Source organism: Sinocyclocheilus grahami, unplaced genomic scaffold (assembly GCF_001515645.1).
Source record: "Sinocyclocheilus grahami isolate Dianchi unplaced genomic scaffold, SAMN03320097.WGS_v1.1 scaffold99.1, whole genome shotgun sequence".
Taxonomy (NCBI): Eukaryota; Metazoa; Chordata; class Actinopteri; order Cypriniformes; family Cyprinidae; genus Sinocyclocheilus; species Sinocyclocheilus grahami.
The window spans coordinates 179,441-197,483 of NW_015505278.1; the positions used below are offsets into that span (position 1 = coordinate 179,441).

Below are 18,043 nucleotides of genomic sequence, written 5' to 3' on the forward strand. Positions count from 1 at the left end.
AAACCATTTTAAGTCATCTTGAGGCCCCCTTGGAAGTTGAGAATGCTTGGTTTAAATAAACTGGTTTGCCGGTCTTCAAGTTTAAGATGGTTTAGACCAGGGATCCATCCTCAAATCCTGGCCCACGAGATCCACTTTCCTGCAGAGTTTAGCTCTAACCCTAATCAAACACACATAAGCATGCTAATCAGTGTCTTCAGGATCATTAGAAAATCACAGGTAGGTGAGTTTGATCAGGGTCGGAGCTAAACTCTGCAGCGCATTGGCCCTCCAGGGCAAGATTTGAGGAACCCTGGTCTAGATAGACCAGCTGAGAAGTGTCCAAAACCCCTCTAAAACCATAAACCATCTTAGGATGGTTTAAGATATTATTTTGAAGCAGGGTGAGTAAAACCATTATATTTATATAGAACTTATTTGTATAGTCCTTAAAATGAATGTTAGACATACCTGGACTTAAAACATGCAGATGAATTATTAGATATATTAACAAACTGAATTGCTGGTGGGCTATATCTGAGAAGGACAAGATAACAAATGCAGGGGACCTGGTTTGATGACCTTTACTTACTTAACAGAGCCTTGTTTTTGTAAAGGTAAAAGATATTAAGGGGAAAAAAAGAAAGATGACCTAGAATGATCTGTGTACATCTGACTAAAACAACTGAAGATGAAAGACTTTGAGTATATCTAATAAATTACATTTATCACTTGCACTCTTCAGCCATCTTAAACATTCCAGTCGTCTTGAGATAAACGGTCCATGGTAAAACTGAAGGGACACAAAACTTCACTCCTCTCAACACACTGTAAATATATCTGTCTGTTTTAGCCATAAACAGCAGGAGACGAGCATCGTGTGTGAGCCGGAGCATATGTTTGTCTATATTAGCATCTAGTGGAGATGGAAGACAGATGTCTTATGTCAGATGTTCGGTTGGTCGAGGCCCACGGTCAGCCGGAGAAGCCAACCAGACTGATGCTCTCACCTCGTCCGCAGATCATCGCTGGTCTCTGCTATGGAAGTGCATTGAAAGGGGTGAGCAGCTAATAGATATATGAGACAAGTCCTCATGGATGGATATCTCATGTCTGCTACTGATTGTCTGTCAAATGATTTCTAGCAATGGTATTTAGTGCTGGTTGCATGATGCTTAGAGTAGTCTTAGAATTTAGTCATCTAATTTTTTTTTCTTCAAGACTGGTCATAAGTTTGTATAGTAAAAAGGTAGACTGGTCTTATTTGAATCGTAAAAGTAAGACAGTCATCATAACTGGTCCCTGAACTGTAGAGATGAGAGATATAAAATCACTGTACATCAAGACAACTGCCAGTTTTCTGAAATGTTATATTTAAGTATGCAAGCGAGACATTAATTAAATATGGACTAATTTGCATACATTTCCTGAACATTGATTTAAGGCAGGTTCAAAATTTGTTTCATTTTTGCTGACATATTAGAATTAAAGGCTTTTAAAGAGCACATTTTGGATATCTTATTTTTTTTAAGTCAGAAACTACTTTCAACAGCCTTCTATTTGACATGTTTGGCTCAGTGCATGAGTTAAAAAACCTCAGCCTTCAAAGACATGTATTGTAATTTCAGTCTACAGATGCAAATAGATAAAGTATAATAATATGAACGTTTAAATGTGTTTTTTTTGCATTACTGATTGTCTGTCAAATGATTTCTAGCAATGGTATTTAGTGCTGGTTGCATGATGCTTAGAGTAGTCTTAGAATTTAGTCATCTAATTTTTTTTCTTCAAGACTGGTCATAAGTTTGTATAGTAAAAAGGTAGACTGGTCTTATTTGAATCGTAAAAGTAAGACAGTCATCATAACTGGTCCCTGAACTGTAGAGATGAGAGATATAAAATCACTGTACATCAAGACAACTGCCAGTTTTCTGAAATGTTATATTTAAGTATGCAAGCGAGACATTAATTAAATATGGACTAATTTGCATACATTTCCTGAACATTGATTTAAGGCAGGTTCAAAATTTGTTTCATTTTTGCTGACATATTAGAATTAAAGGCTTTTAAAGAGCACATTTTGGATATCTTATTTTTTTTAAGTCAGAAACTACTTTCAACAGCCTTCTATTTGACATGTTTGGCTCAGTGCATGAGTTAAAAAACCTCAGCCTTCAAAGACATGTATTGTAATTTCAGTCTACAGATGCAAATAGATAAAGTATAATAATATGAACGTTTAAATGTGTTTTTTTGCATGTTTTCTTTCCACTAGTCTGAAGGAAGATATGTTATGGAAGCAAAATCACCCCAAAAATCTCAAAACAGGTCAATAGATATGGACAAAAACACTTTTGAGCCAATTTTCAGAAAATCCTTTCTTTTTCATTTGCAGAAAGAAAGTAACTCAAACCGGTTTGGAACAACATGAGGTAGAGTAAATTATGACGTTTTTTCATTTAACTATCCCATTCATTTTTATTTATTTATTTGAGTTACCTATTCCTTTAATATAGTGTGACACACATTGGATCACATTATGAACTGCAGATTACAGAGAAAATTACGTGTTTTACACACAATGACCTTATCTTCATGATAGATAGGGCCTGCAAAGAGCCCGATGTGAAGATTCTTTAAAAACCTGAACACACATCGCCATTCTCCAGAGCAAACATGTTTATGTATTGTGCTCATTTTAATTTATTTAGTCTTTTATGCAGTTTACCTTCTCCGCCGCCTCCTTTATGGCCTGTTTGATCATATAAATACGAAGGATTGCTCGCCATCCCTGTTGACTTAAGTCACGGCGCTTCAGTGCTTCGTTAGGCTTGAATGATACGAATAGAAAATATATGAGTACATTGAGTCTGTGAGGCCTGTTTAGTGTAAGGAATTCCTTTACATGTGTCTGGCTCTCATTGTAGAGAATAAATCGATGGATCATAGCTTTGGGAAAAGGGTGGGAGGAGGGGGTTGTTGGGAGATTTTCCAGAACCCCCATGATCCATTTGACTCTATATATGTCAGCACTGTTGCAATCATTTCTTCCCTTCTCTCTCTTCCCCACTCCCTTTTATCTTTTTTTCCATATGCATGTTTTTTCACTGTCTCTCATTTTTGGCAGTGATGGCTCCTCAGACATTGAAACAAACACTTCTCCAGATGCGTATAAGGGGGCTGGACTGATAGCCATTGTGTCTTCACTGACACTGCAGCTGTGAAGTCAGTCCCCCTTGTGTATGAGAATATGTGTGTGTGTGCGGGAGAGAGCAATGGGAGACTGATAGAGCGAGGCAGAGGGTCACAGAATGAGTATGTGCGATTTTGTGTGTGTGTCCCTGATTTTCAAGCTGTGGTCGCCAAGAGCGGGAGTGAGTGGGATGCAGGTTTTCACTAAAGCGCATTCCTGCCATGTTAGGTATCACTGCTTGGGGAGTATTAATGGGATGCAGTAAAATATTCCTGCTTTTTATACACCCCGCAAAGCCCTGCGCAGCTCCATCATAAAACAGCTTCAACAATACAGCATTCACTGTTTATCATTTTCAGACACGCTTTATTATAGGTACTGACATTTTTTTGAAAAATAACAACACGGGAACATACAGAATACAGGATCTTTGGTCAAGAATGTGTCAGTGTGTTTTGGGTGGTAGTAACTTCCAAAGCTGATATGTAGTCAGATTTCCGCTTACCTAATAACAGCTGTGGTTTGAGGGCTTGGACCGGTAGAGCAGATCTCATATAAACAGACAGCGTGCATGCAGCTGTTTCGTCTTTAAGGGCTCACTTTCAATGGGTCAGAGTGAAATTGATTATAACTGTGTATACTTTGTCATGACATTGTCTCCTTTTATTAATGTTTGGGATGTGAAAGATTGTGTGGATTTTCTGTCTTTATTTCAGGGGGTGTTGCATGGATCATTGACCAGTTCTGCAAGGGTAAGGCTTCAAGATCAGCACACGTTGTCAATCAGGTGCTGCAGATGCTCCAGGAGAGAATCGGAGCTCTTATAGTGTCCTCTGCTGGTCTCTTGCTGCATGTCACAAAACTCATCGAGAGACGCCATCAAAGCACCCACTGTCCAGCTATTCAGATGGGCACTCCGAGAGAGTCTGCAAAGCTATGGGAAAGTAATAAAAACAAATAAAATTATTTTATAATATAAATGATAGAATTCATTGTGATGACTTCTAATGAAACTGATTGGCTCTTTCAAAGCAATTCAGCTATGGGTAGTATAATGCATGCCATCTAATTCAATAGGTTTGAGTTTATTACAAAAGTATAAAGAAGCACTATCCTTATACTTCTATAATAAACTCAAACCTACTCTATTAGATGGGGACCAGGACTGTTGTAAAATGAGTTGAAGAACTGTCACGTTTAACCACTTAGAAATGATTAAAAATGATTTACAGGACAAAAACCTTTTCAGAAAGAAAAATCAGTTCAATTCACTTCTGGGTTTTAATTTGATTTGCGAATATGTTTCCACATTTACTTCTACTGGAACTTCAATTCAAACATTTTTAATTATGATGCCATTGTTACTGACTTGTTCTATTTGATTTATTAAATAATTTTGGTTTGTGATAAAATGTTTCCTTTTTATTATTATTATTTTTAATTATAATGCTCAAAAGTCTGTCTATAACTCAAAGCTGATGTTTCAGACAACAACTGGAATAGTTGTTATATAGGGTGAGTTGAAACACTGTTAGTTTAACCACATACATACAAATTTCAGGATGAAAACTCAATTCTGGGATTTGGTTTGCCTATTTACTTTTACTGAAACCACGCTCCAAACCAATTTTAATGGTAAGCCAATATATATATATATATTTTTTTTTCTTTTTCAAAAATTAGGAAAAAAAGTAAAATTTGATTTCCAGCATAAAACAAAATCAGCACAAAATTTAACCTGATGTCAATGTCCTAGGCAACCTACCCCACCTATTGTTACAACTCAAAAATACAGCATTAAAGACCATTCACACCAAGAACGATAACAATAACGATAACCGTTTCAATAATCCTTCAAATTCTACGAGAATAGAGAATTCCACACCATAGCTAAAGGCCTGTTCTTACCAAGAATGTTTACTATATTAACAATGGACCACTGAACGCTAACGTACTTATGTTTATTATAAGCATGTGCTGCAGCTGTCATCTGCTGCTTTAAATGCTCGAGCTTATTAAAGCCGGGTGGATTCTGATTGACTGTTATTGTTTTCATCGCTCATGAGCTGCAAAAATCATTCTGAAAGTGATTCCGATATTAATCTTCTGTCTTGTTATCATTATAGCTGTGGTGTGGACTTTCCTATTTTCCTAGAATCTGAATGATTATTAAAACTTTATAGTTATTGTTTTACTGTAGGTATTGTCCTTGGTGTGAACGCCCTTCAGACATTAAAGCAAACAGTGTTACAACCAGCCACATTTTCCTCTGTTACAGAGACTATATAAAATTCAGTCTGTGAAAACTGTAATATTTTGTACCTTTTGCTGAAGGCTTTTGTCTGGTAGACAAAAGCCTCTTTTCTAAAAGGCTGTGGCCCAGAGTAGAGCACATTGCAGTTCCTGGACAAGAACGCATCTTGATTACCCATGGTGTAATGTCTTTCTCTGGGTCAAATTCTGCTCCCTGAGATTGCTTATAGTTAAACAGTAAGCTGGAAGCAGCACACACAAAATTCTGAAGCACGTCTTCTGCAAAGTTGTTGGCAAATGTGTGTACCGATGATTTCACTTTTATGGCGTCATCTGTAATGGGGTTCAGTTCTGATTTATCGTTGCGACATCTGAAGGTTTTGGCTTTGTGGGAGCTGACTGAGTCTTTACAGTGTGTTTGAATATCTTCATTCTTCCCATGGCTGTGGTTCTACAGCTTGGCCCGAAAGATGTGGCTGGGTTCTATGTTTAAACACATCCTGTCCTAGCTTAGCAAAAGCATGAACCATGGCGTTAAAGATTAGCTAAAACTTTCACCCTGTCTGTTGCAGAGATCATAGACCTTGTGTCTGGAGCCATGTACCTTATACGTTGAGTATGCTGTTGTTTATTTCTCCAAGACCTTCCTTTCTCCTCTCGCCATCACCTTTCACTCGCTAGTTGGTCAGCAATAACCCACATGCTTTTCACACAACCCTCATCCTTTGATCTGGTTTGTGGTGATAAAATGAAGGATATCTGCAGAAATTTGAGCTGCAAAGTCAGTCAGCCTGGGAACATCATTTTGGAGTCCACCATCATCAACTTCTCCATCCTTGCTTTCTTCTAAGCCTCCGTTTCGACAGCACTCCAGTGAATGTGAGCGCATAAGTCTCACCATGAAGTCAGTGGACGTGTCTGTCATTTGGTTCTCCATTAGTGGTTGCATGTGGTCTTTGGGGGTCGGTGGAGGGGGTGAAGGAAGGAATTCTTTAGCCAGTCCTCCCTTTAGCTTCCTTGTGAAACTGGCTCGACTCTTTATCATCTCCGGAAGTAAAGGGGTGCTTGGAGGAGCATCAGGGTACTCAATAGAGCCCAGACTAGCCATGCTCTTCAATGAAGTAGCATATACTGTGGTAGATGTGTCATCATATTCCTCCATCTTGTTGTCTGTTTCCATTTCAGATGTGTTTTTATCACAGTTGTACCCCGAAGAGCACAGAACCAATGCATTTCCATAAGTCCCCTCCACAACCCCGTACTTCTGGATGATGGATAATCAGAGTGATGATGCCTCTACATCTCTTCCAATGCTTTGCAACAGACTTGTAAAGTTAACTCTTCAGCTAGCATCTCAACATCGTCCCCTCTCACGTTGACGGATTCTCTTGGGTTTCCGATCCTGGCGGCTGAATCTATAATAGCTTTGGCTGTCATCTGTGCAAAGTGTTGAATGGGCTTTAAATTCTGTTCTAATGTTACATCCAGCAAATGGCTGTATGTTTCCAAAGGGTGTTGGAATGATGATGGGTTATATGCAGGTTGTGGGTATGATTCACCATGGATTACTACCTGGGCCGAGTCCTGAGAAGGTCGTAACAGAAAAGTGAAGACTTTACTTTCAAAAAGTAAGGTTGCTAATACAATTTATACAGTAAACAATTTATACTTTTATACTTTAGCTGTTTTTTCTATGGTGTTAAATATTTGTAAACTTAATTTAGAAGAGATTGAAAAGTCTCACAACTAAAGTATTTACTTGCAGGCTTTTAATATACTTTTATACTAAATACTATGCTAACATTTCTGTACTTGCATCAGAGTGAGCAGATTCTGAAGTGGTGACTAGATCACACAGTTTAAGTGAGCTGCACAGCCAATCCTCATTATTCATCTGGAAAAGAGATTGAACAAGATGTAATTTAGGGTTGGACAATATATTGACATATAGGTTTTTCATCCTGTAAAGTTGTGATGCCTAAATTCACTTTTAATTTAGGCATCACACCAGTGACTGAATTTAGTGATTTATTTTTTTTATGTATTTATACCAAATTATAATTATTGCCCAAAACGTTATTCATATTTCCCCATGAGCTACATATATATATATATATATATATATATTTAGTGTTTTTTTTTTGAGCCATGATAAAGTTTACTTTGTATCTCAGGACGAGGTTGACAGAAGTTCATTGATATTCTAGTGCAGGGTTTCTCAATAATGCTCCTGGAGATAAAACACCCTGCATAACTTTCTTCCAACTCTTTCCTAACATACCAGCCAATGATTTTCAAATGCAATTGAAGGTTGTGATTCTTTGGAGGTAGATCTTCAAGAGCATGATTGAGTAATCCTCTTGGAGTACATGATATTCAATTATGGCTGAGGACAGAAGAAGGCCTATTCTCTATTACAATGTGTGAAGGTTTGACTGGTATCTGTTGCACCCCATAAACTCCCTATTTTCTCCATAGACAGTTTCAATGTTTTAACTTATGAAGTGTTTGGCTAGTACATCCTGAGTGCTGAAAATTTGATAATGGTGATATTAGAGATCAGGAATGAAAATAAGCAAAGAAAAGTAAATTTAAAATCAAAACACTATGTGACTAACTAAATTAATCCAAGAACAATGGAAGAAAACCAAGTCTCAAATGAGCTGAAAAAGAACTGAAAACCCCAAGTGATCACCAGATGAATTGCTCTTACAGGAACTAAGTCTTGTGACTGAACGGAAAGTATGAAAGTATAAGGGCAGATGTTTCAATTTACATTTTTACAAATGTAAACTGATACAGACTGATATGAAAAATCATGGTTCTAGATCATAAGGCAACCTTTACCCAATGCAACATATGAAGAAAAACAGAAAAGAGGCTTGTGACGATGTCTGTTTAAGCTCTGATAAACATCTGCTCAGACTAACACTTGTAAAGGACTTTTGCAGCAGCGCCCACATATTTATTTAATTTGGCAATGAATGCTACAACACATGCATAACCTGTTAGCTGCAGTCAGTTCAAGTTAAATTGTAAGCACATTTAAAAAGAATTTGAAATAAAAGTTCTCATGGGCAGTGCTGTGGAGGACATCACCTTGGAAAAGTCTTTGGTTTTCTAATCTATTGTTTATGTTTCATAATTCTTTGACATTTTCAAAGGAAACATGAAACACTAGATTTTCTGCTAAACCACAGATGATGGAAATTTTCTAAGGAATAATAAAATGTGTGTGTGTGTGATCGAATGGTCCAAGGAAACGCATGCTCTTTGACATCAAATGTCCCATTAAACAACATTGTAGAAGGTGGGATTCATTGTATTTCCTGGTATTGCTAAAAGATATTATTGAGAAGTAAAATCATGCGTGAAACACATTAAGAGCACTTTTTGGTTGTAGAACAAAGCTGGAATGAGACAGCACCTTGAGTATGAAAGACATACCAGTAATCAGATGTAACCTAATGTATCAAATGTCACATAACATGGTTTTAAAATGGCTGATAATATGATTTGCATCCCCATGTTTTAGAGTACTGAGAAACAATTGAATTTATCTTTCAGCAAAATAAAATGATTTATTATGTGCAAAACAAGAGGGCAAAGCAGGCAGACAAACTTTTAAAGTATGCCTATTTAAGATATTCAAACAAAAAGGGAAAATATCATTTCAACCAAAAAATTATTAAATAAAAGGAAAATAAATTCTGCAGAAAGAACAATAAATAGTGGTAATAATTAACTAAATTAATTCACACACTGGTAAAAATATATATTTTTTCATACCTTGTTGAGGAATATCAGTCAAACAAGTTCGTCTCGAAAGACCTGCGTATGTGAATGATGGGGCCACAGGCAGTTTGCAGACTAAGCTGATTTCCTGTGTGAAAGACTTGTAAGTGTGCGTGTGGGTGGCTGGGAGGTGTGGCTTCATTGCAAAGACAATAGTATAAATAATGTTCACAATAAGCGAAGCAGTTACGTAACATTATTACAATTATTTTATCTAATAAGCAGAACCTCAGATGGTGTCATTTCCAAGCACATTCTCTTCAACGTCCGCTTGCTCAAAAATCAGTGAGTGGAACCCGAGCGTTCTTCCTATTGGTTGCTACGGTGTTTTGAATTTGAAATTCTATTGTCCCGCCCCTTAACAACGGCATCCTAGCTCGACGCTGATTGGCCTACAGCAAGGTGCAGTCGGCCAATCAGATCGCTGCGTGTTGTTTTGGACGCATGCAGACTGTAGTGTAGTGCGGTGTGGTGTGTCTGTTTCAGTCTGAATAGCTTTTCGTTCTACTTTTCGTGAATGTTTGCACACATTCTGTTTCAAAATATTTTCCTGCTTTAACTGAGGTTGTTCAGCGTATGGTGAAAAGGTAAGATCGTTTTTGCGCGTTTTTGTTGTTTAACGACCGACTTGATGCTTCCTGCGATCAAAACAGTTTCTATACCGAGTGTGTGTGTGTGTGTGTGTGTGTGTGTGTGTGTGTGTGTCGGATGTAACTGTGCACTATGCATCAATAGTACATAGAGACCTTCAGCTGTTCATTCATTCTTTGTATACTTCACATTTGAAACAGGATACAACTGTGAAGGATCAGAACAACAAGATGCCGTTTTCAAGAGGAAAGAACCCCAATACCAGTAAAATCCCCAAACTTCACCCCAAAGGACTGGAGAACCAGGTATACAATGAGATTAGGGCAGATCTGAAAATGAATTCGAGTTTTGCTGATTTGGTTTGTTGATCTGATCAATATTGTATTGATGTGTTTGAGCAGGATGGCCCTCAGACCAAGCGCTCATCTTCTTCTCCCCAAGGGGCCCCTAAGAAAAGAACTGCTTTTGTGGACATCACAAATGTAAGGGTGCCATTTACATTTTTGTTCATACGTGTTTTTGTACAGACATGCACCACAGTTTTATTGCTTTCGTGCTGCCTGACTAGGCGGTCCATCAGTGTTTTTTGGCCCCTTGGTATGATTCTGATGATGCCAAACCAGTAAGTGTTGAATGTCTGTCTTGTAACCCCACTAACACCAGGAGTTTGCTTGAATGATGCAAATCAGCACAGATTTAGCATGTCTCATGAGCTCATTGAAATCCCATTCATGCTCGAGCTGTAAATTACAGATTGTACACAAAAGCAGGAGATCTCATCTTTTATTAACTCAGATGGGCTCTCCTTTGGTGGGTCTGGGTTTCCAGGTGAGGTGCACTCATATGCAAATTATAATGATAATGATGGCTCTATTCGCCGTTGTCTAACACCTTGTATTCATTCTCTCTGTCTCAGATCCAACTGATTTGATTGATTTGATGTGACTCATGCTCGTTTTAACAAATTAAACCCAAGTACAATGTTGTGTTAGCAGTTTTTAGGCTGAACTTTGACCTAAAATGTCAGCAGATAAAAAAAAAAAAGAATAAACTGGTTCTTTAGTGAAAAGCCTCTCTTAAAATGCACTTTTGTTAAAAGGCACACAAGATTGAGCTAAGCAACCCCATCAAGAAGAAAGATCCTGTCAAGAAGCTGCAGAAGAAGGTCTCAGTACTCTCTAAGAATGATGTAAACTTAAAGTAAGTCATATTTTATTGGCTCTTTTTCTTTACCCTAACTTACATTGAGGTGTTTTGAATGTACTTTGAGATGATTGGCCCAGAATATGCAGATTGCTTATCTTTTCTTCCCTCAGATCTGTGGTCAATTCAGAGGAAAAGTTAGAGGAACTGAAGAATGTGGAGTCAATTATTGAGAAACTGGAAGAGTCCTCTTCCAAAGCTCCAATTCCTCCACACCTACTGCCTCCTGAGGTAAGGCCTAGGTCTGCTGCACTGGTGCAATGCTTATTAAGATCAGGAAATTATTACAGAATTGGCATGAATGTGGATATTTGCTGCTGGGCATATTTTTTAGTATTTTGGGGGTTATCCTTTCCTTAGAGATTTAAAACACACAAAAAACTTCATCATATCATATGTCTTTCAGATCCCTCCTGAGTATGACATTGATTCAGAGCACCTCAGTGACTCTGTGCATGCAGTGGAGTACGCCAAAGATATTTTTGACTACCTCAAGAGCAGAGAGGTTGGTTTTCTAGTGAGTTCATTAATGCTCTTGCAAGTTGAGGGACAGAGAACATCAAGCTAAAGTGTTTTTTATTTCTTTTATTTGCAGGAAAAGTTTGTCTTACATGACTACATGGCTGATGAGCAAAATCTGAACAGCAATATGAGAGCGATTCTGGTGGACTGGCTGGTTGAGGTCCAGGTAAGTGTCAATGTTTGTCATCGTGCTGTTCTGACAAGTCTGGTAAAACATTGTTGGCTTTTGGTGGATTAAGCACTGATGTGACTTTATTCTTGCTCTTTACTCTGCAGGAGAATTTTGAGCTGAATCATGAGACTCTGTACCTGGCTGTGAAAATGACGGATCATTATCTGGCTGTGAGCCAGGCCAGACGGGAGTCTTTACAGCTCATTGGTTCCACTGCCATGCTCATTGCTTCTAAATTTGAGGTAAGACATATGCTCTCTCATAATAGCTGAAAGCCATTCCTTTAAACTCACACTTTTCTGGGCTTAGTTGTAGTTATTCAAGGACTTAGTCATTCACTCATTATCTTGCACACATAACCTCATAGAAATGTAGTTACTTGTTAAAAGTATGCACTTAAAGTTTAAATCCAAAAGAGAAAAAGTTTAAGTTCAAATCCTATATAAATGTATAATATTATATTATCCAGAATAATTGATCAGCTCTTGTACTCTTTTGACATGCAGATTTTTTAAAATATATTTGTAGTAAATTATTATATTATTATTTATTATTATTATTATTATATAAACTACAATATGATGATTATTATCACTCTTGGATGTTGAACTGCGTGAATACCGTCCATTTATCATTTTGGAAATAATACATTTTTTTATTGTAGGTTTCTATACAGTTATGTGTAAAATTGCCTTTTGCCAGTTCGATCAAATAAGTCAAGAAAGTGATATTAAATATCACAACCCTCTCACTAGACAAAGAAATTCAAGTTGACTCTGCATTGTGGGTTGCAGTAACCGCGCAGTGTGCTCTGTATTTTTGCATACTATGCACAATATACATATTGCATGCTTTAAGTAAAATAGTGAGTACTATGTGATTTGTCAGTTGTTACCCATCATCCCCTCTGGTGTATCCTCACAGGAGCGAGCTCCACCTTGCGTGGATGACTTCCTATATATTTGTGATGATGCCTACAAGCGTTCTCAGCTCATCGCCATGGAAATCAGCATCCTGCAGGCGCTGAACTTTGACATCAATATTCCGGTTCCATACCGCTTCCTCCGTCGCTACGCCAAGGTGAGAGACAACATATGCATATACCCTCAAGAGACAGGTGGAACTCCTTTGGAGTCAGCTGACACACACCAGGATTAACATCAAGTGTGTGTGTGTGTGTGTGTGTGTTTGTCAACGTCAGAAAGAAAGACTATGCAGGGTAGCATGCTTTGAATGTCTTTGTGTTTGTACGGTGTGACCTGTTTGTTTCCTGAGGAATCTGTGTGTGTGTGTGTGACCAGCTGTCACTGGTTGTTGCTGCTTGCTGCTGTCAGATCTATTTTCATTTTCAACAGCTGATTTAATTGAGCTTTAGTTAAAGCTCTGCAATGTAGTTTTTTGTGTGTGTGTTTTTATTTGTTGGCAGAATTGCTGGTTTTACTAATTGTAAATGAGCTTCTTAAGTGCACATTGACAAATAATACCATTATATTCAATTAGAAGAACGTTAATTAGGAGAAGAACAAATAAATAAAACAAAGAATAAAAATAAAATCCTTTTTAATTGCTGGCGTAGTTTTCTAAAGAAAAGCAATTACAGCATGCACAAAACAGATCATTTACACTTATTCATGCCAAAGATTTTATCCAGGGACTTTCTACAAGTGATTTTTCAAGTGATTAAGGTGCAGTAGACAAACTCAGACTTTTCTTGACGGTTTACTGATATAATTTGTAAAATGCCTTCAAAAATATCTAGAGGGGATAGTTTACCTACTTTTTCTCAACCTCATATTGTTCTCAACCTCTGTAGAACTTACTCTGCCATTCAAAAATTTGAGGTCAGTTTATTTAAATACTTTAATTCAGCAAGAATGCATTCAATGAATTGAATTGTTCAGAAGTGACAGTAAAGATATGCATCATGTTACAAAATATTTCTTTCTATTCATCAAAGAATTCAGACATTTTTTTAAAATCAGTTTCCACAAAAATATTAAGTGCACAACTGTTTTCAACATTGATAATAATAAGAAATGTTTCTTGAGCAGCAAATCAGCTTATTAGAATCATTTCTGAAGGTTCATGTGACACTGAAGACTGGAGTAATGCTGCTGAAAATTCAGCTTTTCCATCACAGGAATAAATTACATTTTCAAATATATTGAAATAATTTTTTTTTAATTATAATAATATTTCTCAATATTACTATTTTAATGTATTTTTAATGTACAAATGAGTGCAGCTTTTATTGAGCATAAGAGTCTTCTTTCAAAAACATAAAACATCCTACAGACTTCAAACTTTATAATGGTAGTGTATCTTAGAAGAAATTTTGAACAATCTTTGTGCAGGTTTTTTCCCCAAAGTTTATAGTTCATAGTGACCTTGTCTGTTAAGCTCCAAAATTACAAAAACACTATATGGTATTTTTCTGTTAATTAATTTGAGTTTAACAGCACCAGTCACTATGATTTGTACAAGAACTGTCTGAGAATTCTTCAAAAGATTGTCCTTTTGTACACAGAAAAAATAACCGCACACAGCTTTAGAATAACATGAGGATGAGGAAATAATGACAGAAAGTTTGGATGAACTATTCCTTCAAAGAGTAGAACATTCAAGAATCAAGGAAATCAAATTTTACATTTCAGATGTTCACATTAAAACGCTTTCCTGCTATGGCTTACTGAAGCACTTCTTTTAGCAATTGTGTGCTGAATTTGCCAAGAATGAAAAGTGGAAAATATGGGAAGGTTGGGTGAGCTTTGTGTACTTTTTCTGCAGGCCCTGAAGATACTGACTCTGTATCTGTGTGTGTGTGTGTGTGTGTGTGTGTGTGTTGTACGTGAATAAAACTTGACTCCTCTCTGCAGTTTGTCAGTGTATGGGTGCTTATTCTGGTTTGTTTGTGTGTGTGTGTGTGATGATTAACTGTCTCTCGTCTCCTGGCAGTGTGTGAATGCAGGTATGGACACACTGACTCTGGCGCGCTTTATTTGTGAGCTGAGTTTGCTGGAGATGGATTTTGTGCCCGTGAGAGCGTCTTTGCTCGCCTCTGCCTGTCTGCTCATCGCTCTGGTTACTAAGGATCTGGGAGGATGGGTAAGTGTTTACATTTATGCTTTTATAATGTATGCACAAGCACAGAGCTCATGAATTATACCATTTATTTTCACAAAATGCCACCGTTCCTTGGTGATACACACATATAGACACTTTCACAGTGAGTTCAACATCCCTGTGTGCTATGATTTGAATGAGCTAAAGCTGACGACAGCTCTGATGGCCTGGTAACTGCTCATTATGGGTGCTAATTTCTGTCCCTATGCACACACACATTCACACTCAAACCAAGTAGTGGGTTGGTTTGTCCTTTAAGACTGTGACAAAGGTATTTTGGTTAATAAAAGTGAAGCTGGACTTTCTTTACCAATGTTAGAGTAATTGGTTTGTGTCCTGTGTGGCTCTACGGAGAAGTCATAGATGAAGTTCAGTTACCTTGAAACAACACCGTACACACGCTTATGCATTCATTTACATTCTCTCCGGATGTTGTTTGCATCATATCCTCAGATTATTGACAGCTTGAGGGCATTTTCTTCTCGCACCATGAAATATTTGGCAGGTGTCTTAAAGTCTCACTTCCCTTATGTAACACTCATTAGACTCCTCCGAGCTTCACAGATATCTGGCTGCACTTCACAATTGCACTTCAGAGTTTGTGTGAAGGTTTTGACTGATGTTCAATTTCTGTTTCCAGACACAGTGTTTGCAGTTCCACTCTGGATACAGTGTGGAGGATCTGGCACCTGTGGTCAGAAAACTTCATGATATGCTCATCGGCCCGCCGGACAGTAAACTCGCTGTCATCAGGAGCAAGTATGCACACAAGTAAGTCATTAATGCAGTTTAAATTGTGTATTTTTAACCAGAATAGTAGGTTCTTTGTGTCTACTTTTGCTCCCCGCAATTATCGCCGTATTATTAGGTATCTGGGTTAACTCTGCGAAACTAAAATAAGTAAAAACTGTGCTAAACCAAAAACTGAAAAGGCCTAAACTTAATGATTTTTATAAAACGTAGATTTTTTTTTTTAATTTGAAAAAAGTTTTTCTTTTCTTTTTACCCTAAAATGCCAAATGTTTAGATTTAGAAATGTTTAGAGTTAGATTGAATTTAAAATCTGTCACTCAAATACAACGGTTTGTGTTTTGTAAAATTGAACCAAATCGAACTGTTTGTGTTTGTTGTTGTAGTTAACTGAACCAGTTTTAGTTTGTTTGCCGTTTCTAACAAACTAAAGACCGTGTTTGGGGGCAGTCTCTAAAGACGTTTAGGGGGCAGTCGTGGCCTAATGGATAGAGAGTCGGACTTGTAACCCAAAGGTTGCGGGGTTCGAGTCTCAGGTCTCACAGGAATTGTCGGTGGGGGGAGTGAATAACCAGCACTCTCTTCCACCTCAATACCGCGACTGAGGTGAGACCCTTGAGCAAGGCACCGAAACCCCAACTGCTCCCCGGGCGCCGCAGCAATATGGCTGCCCACTGCTCACGGTGTGTGTGTGTTCACGGCTGTGTGTGTGCTCTTAGATGGGTTAAATGCAGAGCACGAAATCCGAGTATGGGTCATCATACTTGGCCACACGTCAAGTCACTTTCACTTTCACTAAAGTTTCAAAGCATTTTTATTTATTTACTTTTTTAAATTATCTAAAATCATTTGCTTTTAAAGTTAGCTGGCAAGCCTTCAAAGGAAGAACTTATGCATTTATATATACACAGTAGTCAACATTTGAAGTGGATCAAAGTTTTCCTAAGACAAAAACGGGTATTGCATTAGTTTTAGGACAACTTTGATGAAAGGTTTTGATCCACTTCAAATGTTGACTACTAATATATATATGCACTTTGACTTACAGGTTTCTTGCTGGGTGTTTATGGTGTAAACATTTCTGGCTTGTTTGCTGTTTTGATATATATATACATCATGTGCTTTTAAAGTTGGTTGGCAAGCTTTGCAAAGAAAGCATTTGGATGGCAGATGGATGAAGTTTAGTCATAATTAATGTTTAGAAAATTTAGATTCTGTTTGCTTATCTGAGTCTCAGCTTGACTGGTGTGTTGTTTAGAAGCTCTTCCCAAACCTGATTGGCATTTTGACATGTATTATTTAATGTTACGCCTGCCTATAGCAGATCTTGACTTCTTGAAATAATTTGACTAATGAAGCCGTTTGTTCATATTTAAATACTCCAGATTGTGGCATTTTGTTATTTCTAAGTTATTTATTTATTATTATAATTTTTTTTTTTACAGAGTTTTCTTTGAAGTTGCGTTGATCCCCACAGTGAGTCTGGAAACGTTGGAGGGGTTTTTGAAATAACCTGAAAGAATATATGTAAAGTTTCGAACATTGTAAATAATTATATTTAATGTTATATTTTAATCTTTTGAAATAAAGTGTTTATGTGTGTAAACTGACATGATGTATATGCATGTTTTCCATTGTATGTTCAGCTGTTTAGTTGTTTTTACAAACCATGTTATTCTTGACCAAAACACTCACCAGTGACCCTGTCAGTGTTTCAAAAACGGATAAAAGTACAAACCATGAATACATTATTAGGTCATTAGATTTGTGTTGTTATTGAATGGTGTAACTAAAATGGCATTTTAATGCTTAATCTTGTACATAAATATTTGTTTTTGTCTTTTTCGTACGGCTTTGTATAGTTTGCCATGTCTGTATGTTTTCTTAATCAATTTAAGTGTATTTTTAAACACTTGTTGGTTAAAAAAGTATTTTGCATATTTGCCCGATTCTTGCATTTACTTACTATTTGAAATAAATGCCTTTTAAAATTTAACAAACATACCAACAATGCTGCATCAGTTTAACCAGTAGGAGGCAGCGTGATCCCAGATCCTCCATCACCACATTGGTATGTGTCTGCATTCAAATACATGCACTGCATGTCTTTTCAACCACACTCAATCATTGCACCTATAGAAAATAAATAAATAACCTCAATCTCACTCAGCCCCAGTGATTATTGAATGTAGGAAACCACTCTTGTTTATCAGAAGAGATTGTCTGGCGGTTCTGATGTCCTAACAGTCTCTGACGTCCATTGGTTGTTTTCGGATGCAGCTTGAGTCACAGCTGTGAGCCGGTCCAATCCATCACGGCCAACCGAGAACAACAAACCTCTCAGAGCGGTTTCTAATGTTTGCTCTTTTTGCTGCATTCTGTTAGTCTCTCTTGTGTGGTTTCGATGTGGATTGAAAGGGGAAAAGACAGACTTTGATTAGCATAAGTCTTCTCGACCTGCT

The 18,043-nt window shown here is 37.3% G+C and overlaps 2 protein-coding genes and 1 long non-coding RNA gene across 4 annotated transcripts; 2 read left to right on the forward strand and 1 right to left on the reverse strand.

Moving 5' to 3' along the window:
- Positions 1-250: 250 nt before the first annotated feature.
- LOC107588133 (uncharacterized) lies at positions 251-3,963 on the forward strand. Its single transcript, XR_001609545.1, has 3 exons — positions 251-383; positions 833-1,039; positions 3,889-3,963. It is a non-coding gene; the product is annotated as an uncharacterized lncRNA (long non-coding RNA).
- A 2,063-nt stretch (positions 3,964-6,026) lies between these two features.
- Positions 6,027-9,475, reverse strand: LOC107588132 (uncharacterized). The gene is given in 6 exon segments (XM_071582389.1): positions 6,027-6,151; positions 6,153-6,685; positions 6,688-7,009; positions 7,242-7,319; positions 9,215-9,308; positions 9,449-9,475. Coding segments are annotated over 4 exon segments (996 nt in total). The 5' UTR covers positions 9,215-9,308; positions 9,449-9,475; the 3' UTR covers positions 6,027-6,088.
- A 158-nt stretch (positions 9,476-9,633) lies between these two features.
- ccnb3 (cyclin B3) lies at positions 9,634-17,727 on the forward strand. 2 transcript variants are annotated; one of them, XM_016276237.1, is made up of 12 exons: positions 9,634-9,807; positions 10,012-10,116; positions 10,213-10,293; positions 10,911-11,011; positions 11,128-11,245; positions 11,421-11,519; positions 11,610-11,702; positions 11,813-11,950; positions 12,633-12,788; positions 14,664-14,813; positions 15,472-15,602; positions 17,027-17,727. In XM_016276237.1, exons 2-12 carry the CDS (start codon positions 10,042-10,044, stop codon positions 17,091-17,093), a joined length of 1,209 nt encoding a protein of 402 aa, XP_016131723.1. In that variant the 5' UTR covers positions 9,634-9,807; positions 10,012-10,041; the 3' UTR covers positions 17,094-17,727. The 2 variants fall into 2 exon arrangements, with proteins under 2 accessions (XP_016131723.1, XP_016131724.1); XM_016276238.1 differs by having other exon boundaries at positions 10,027-10,116.
- Positions 17,728-18,043: the final 316 nt, after the last annotated feature.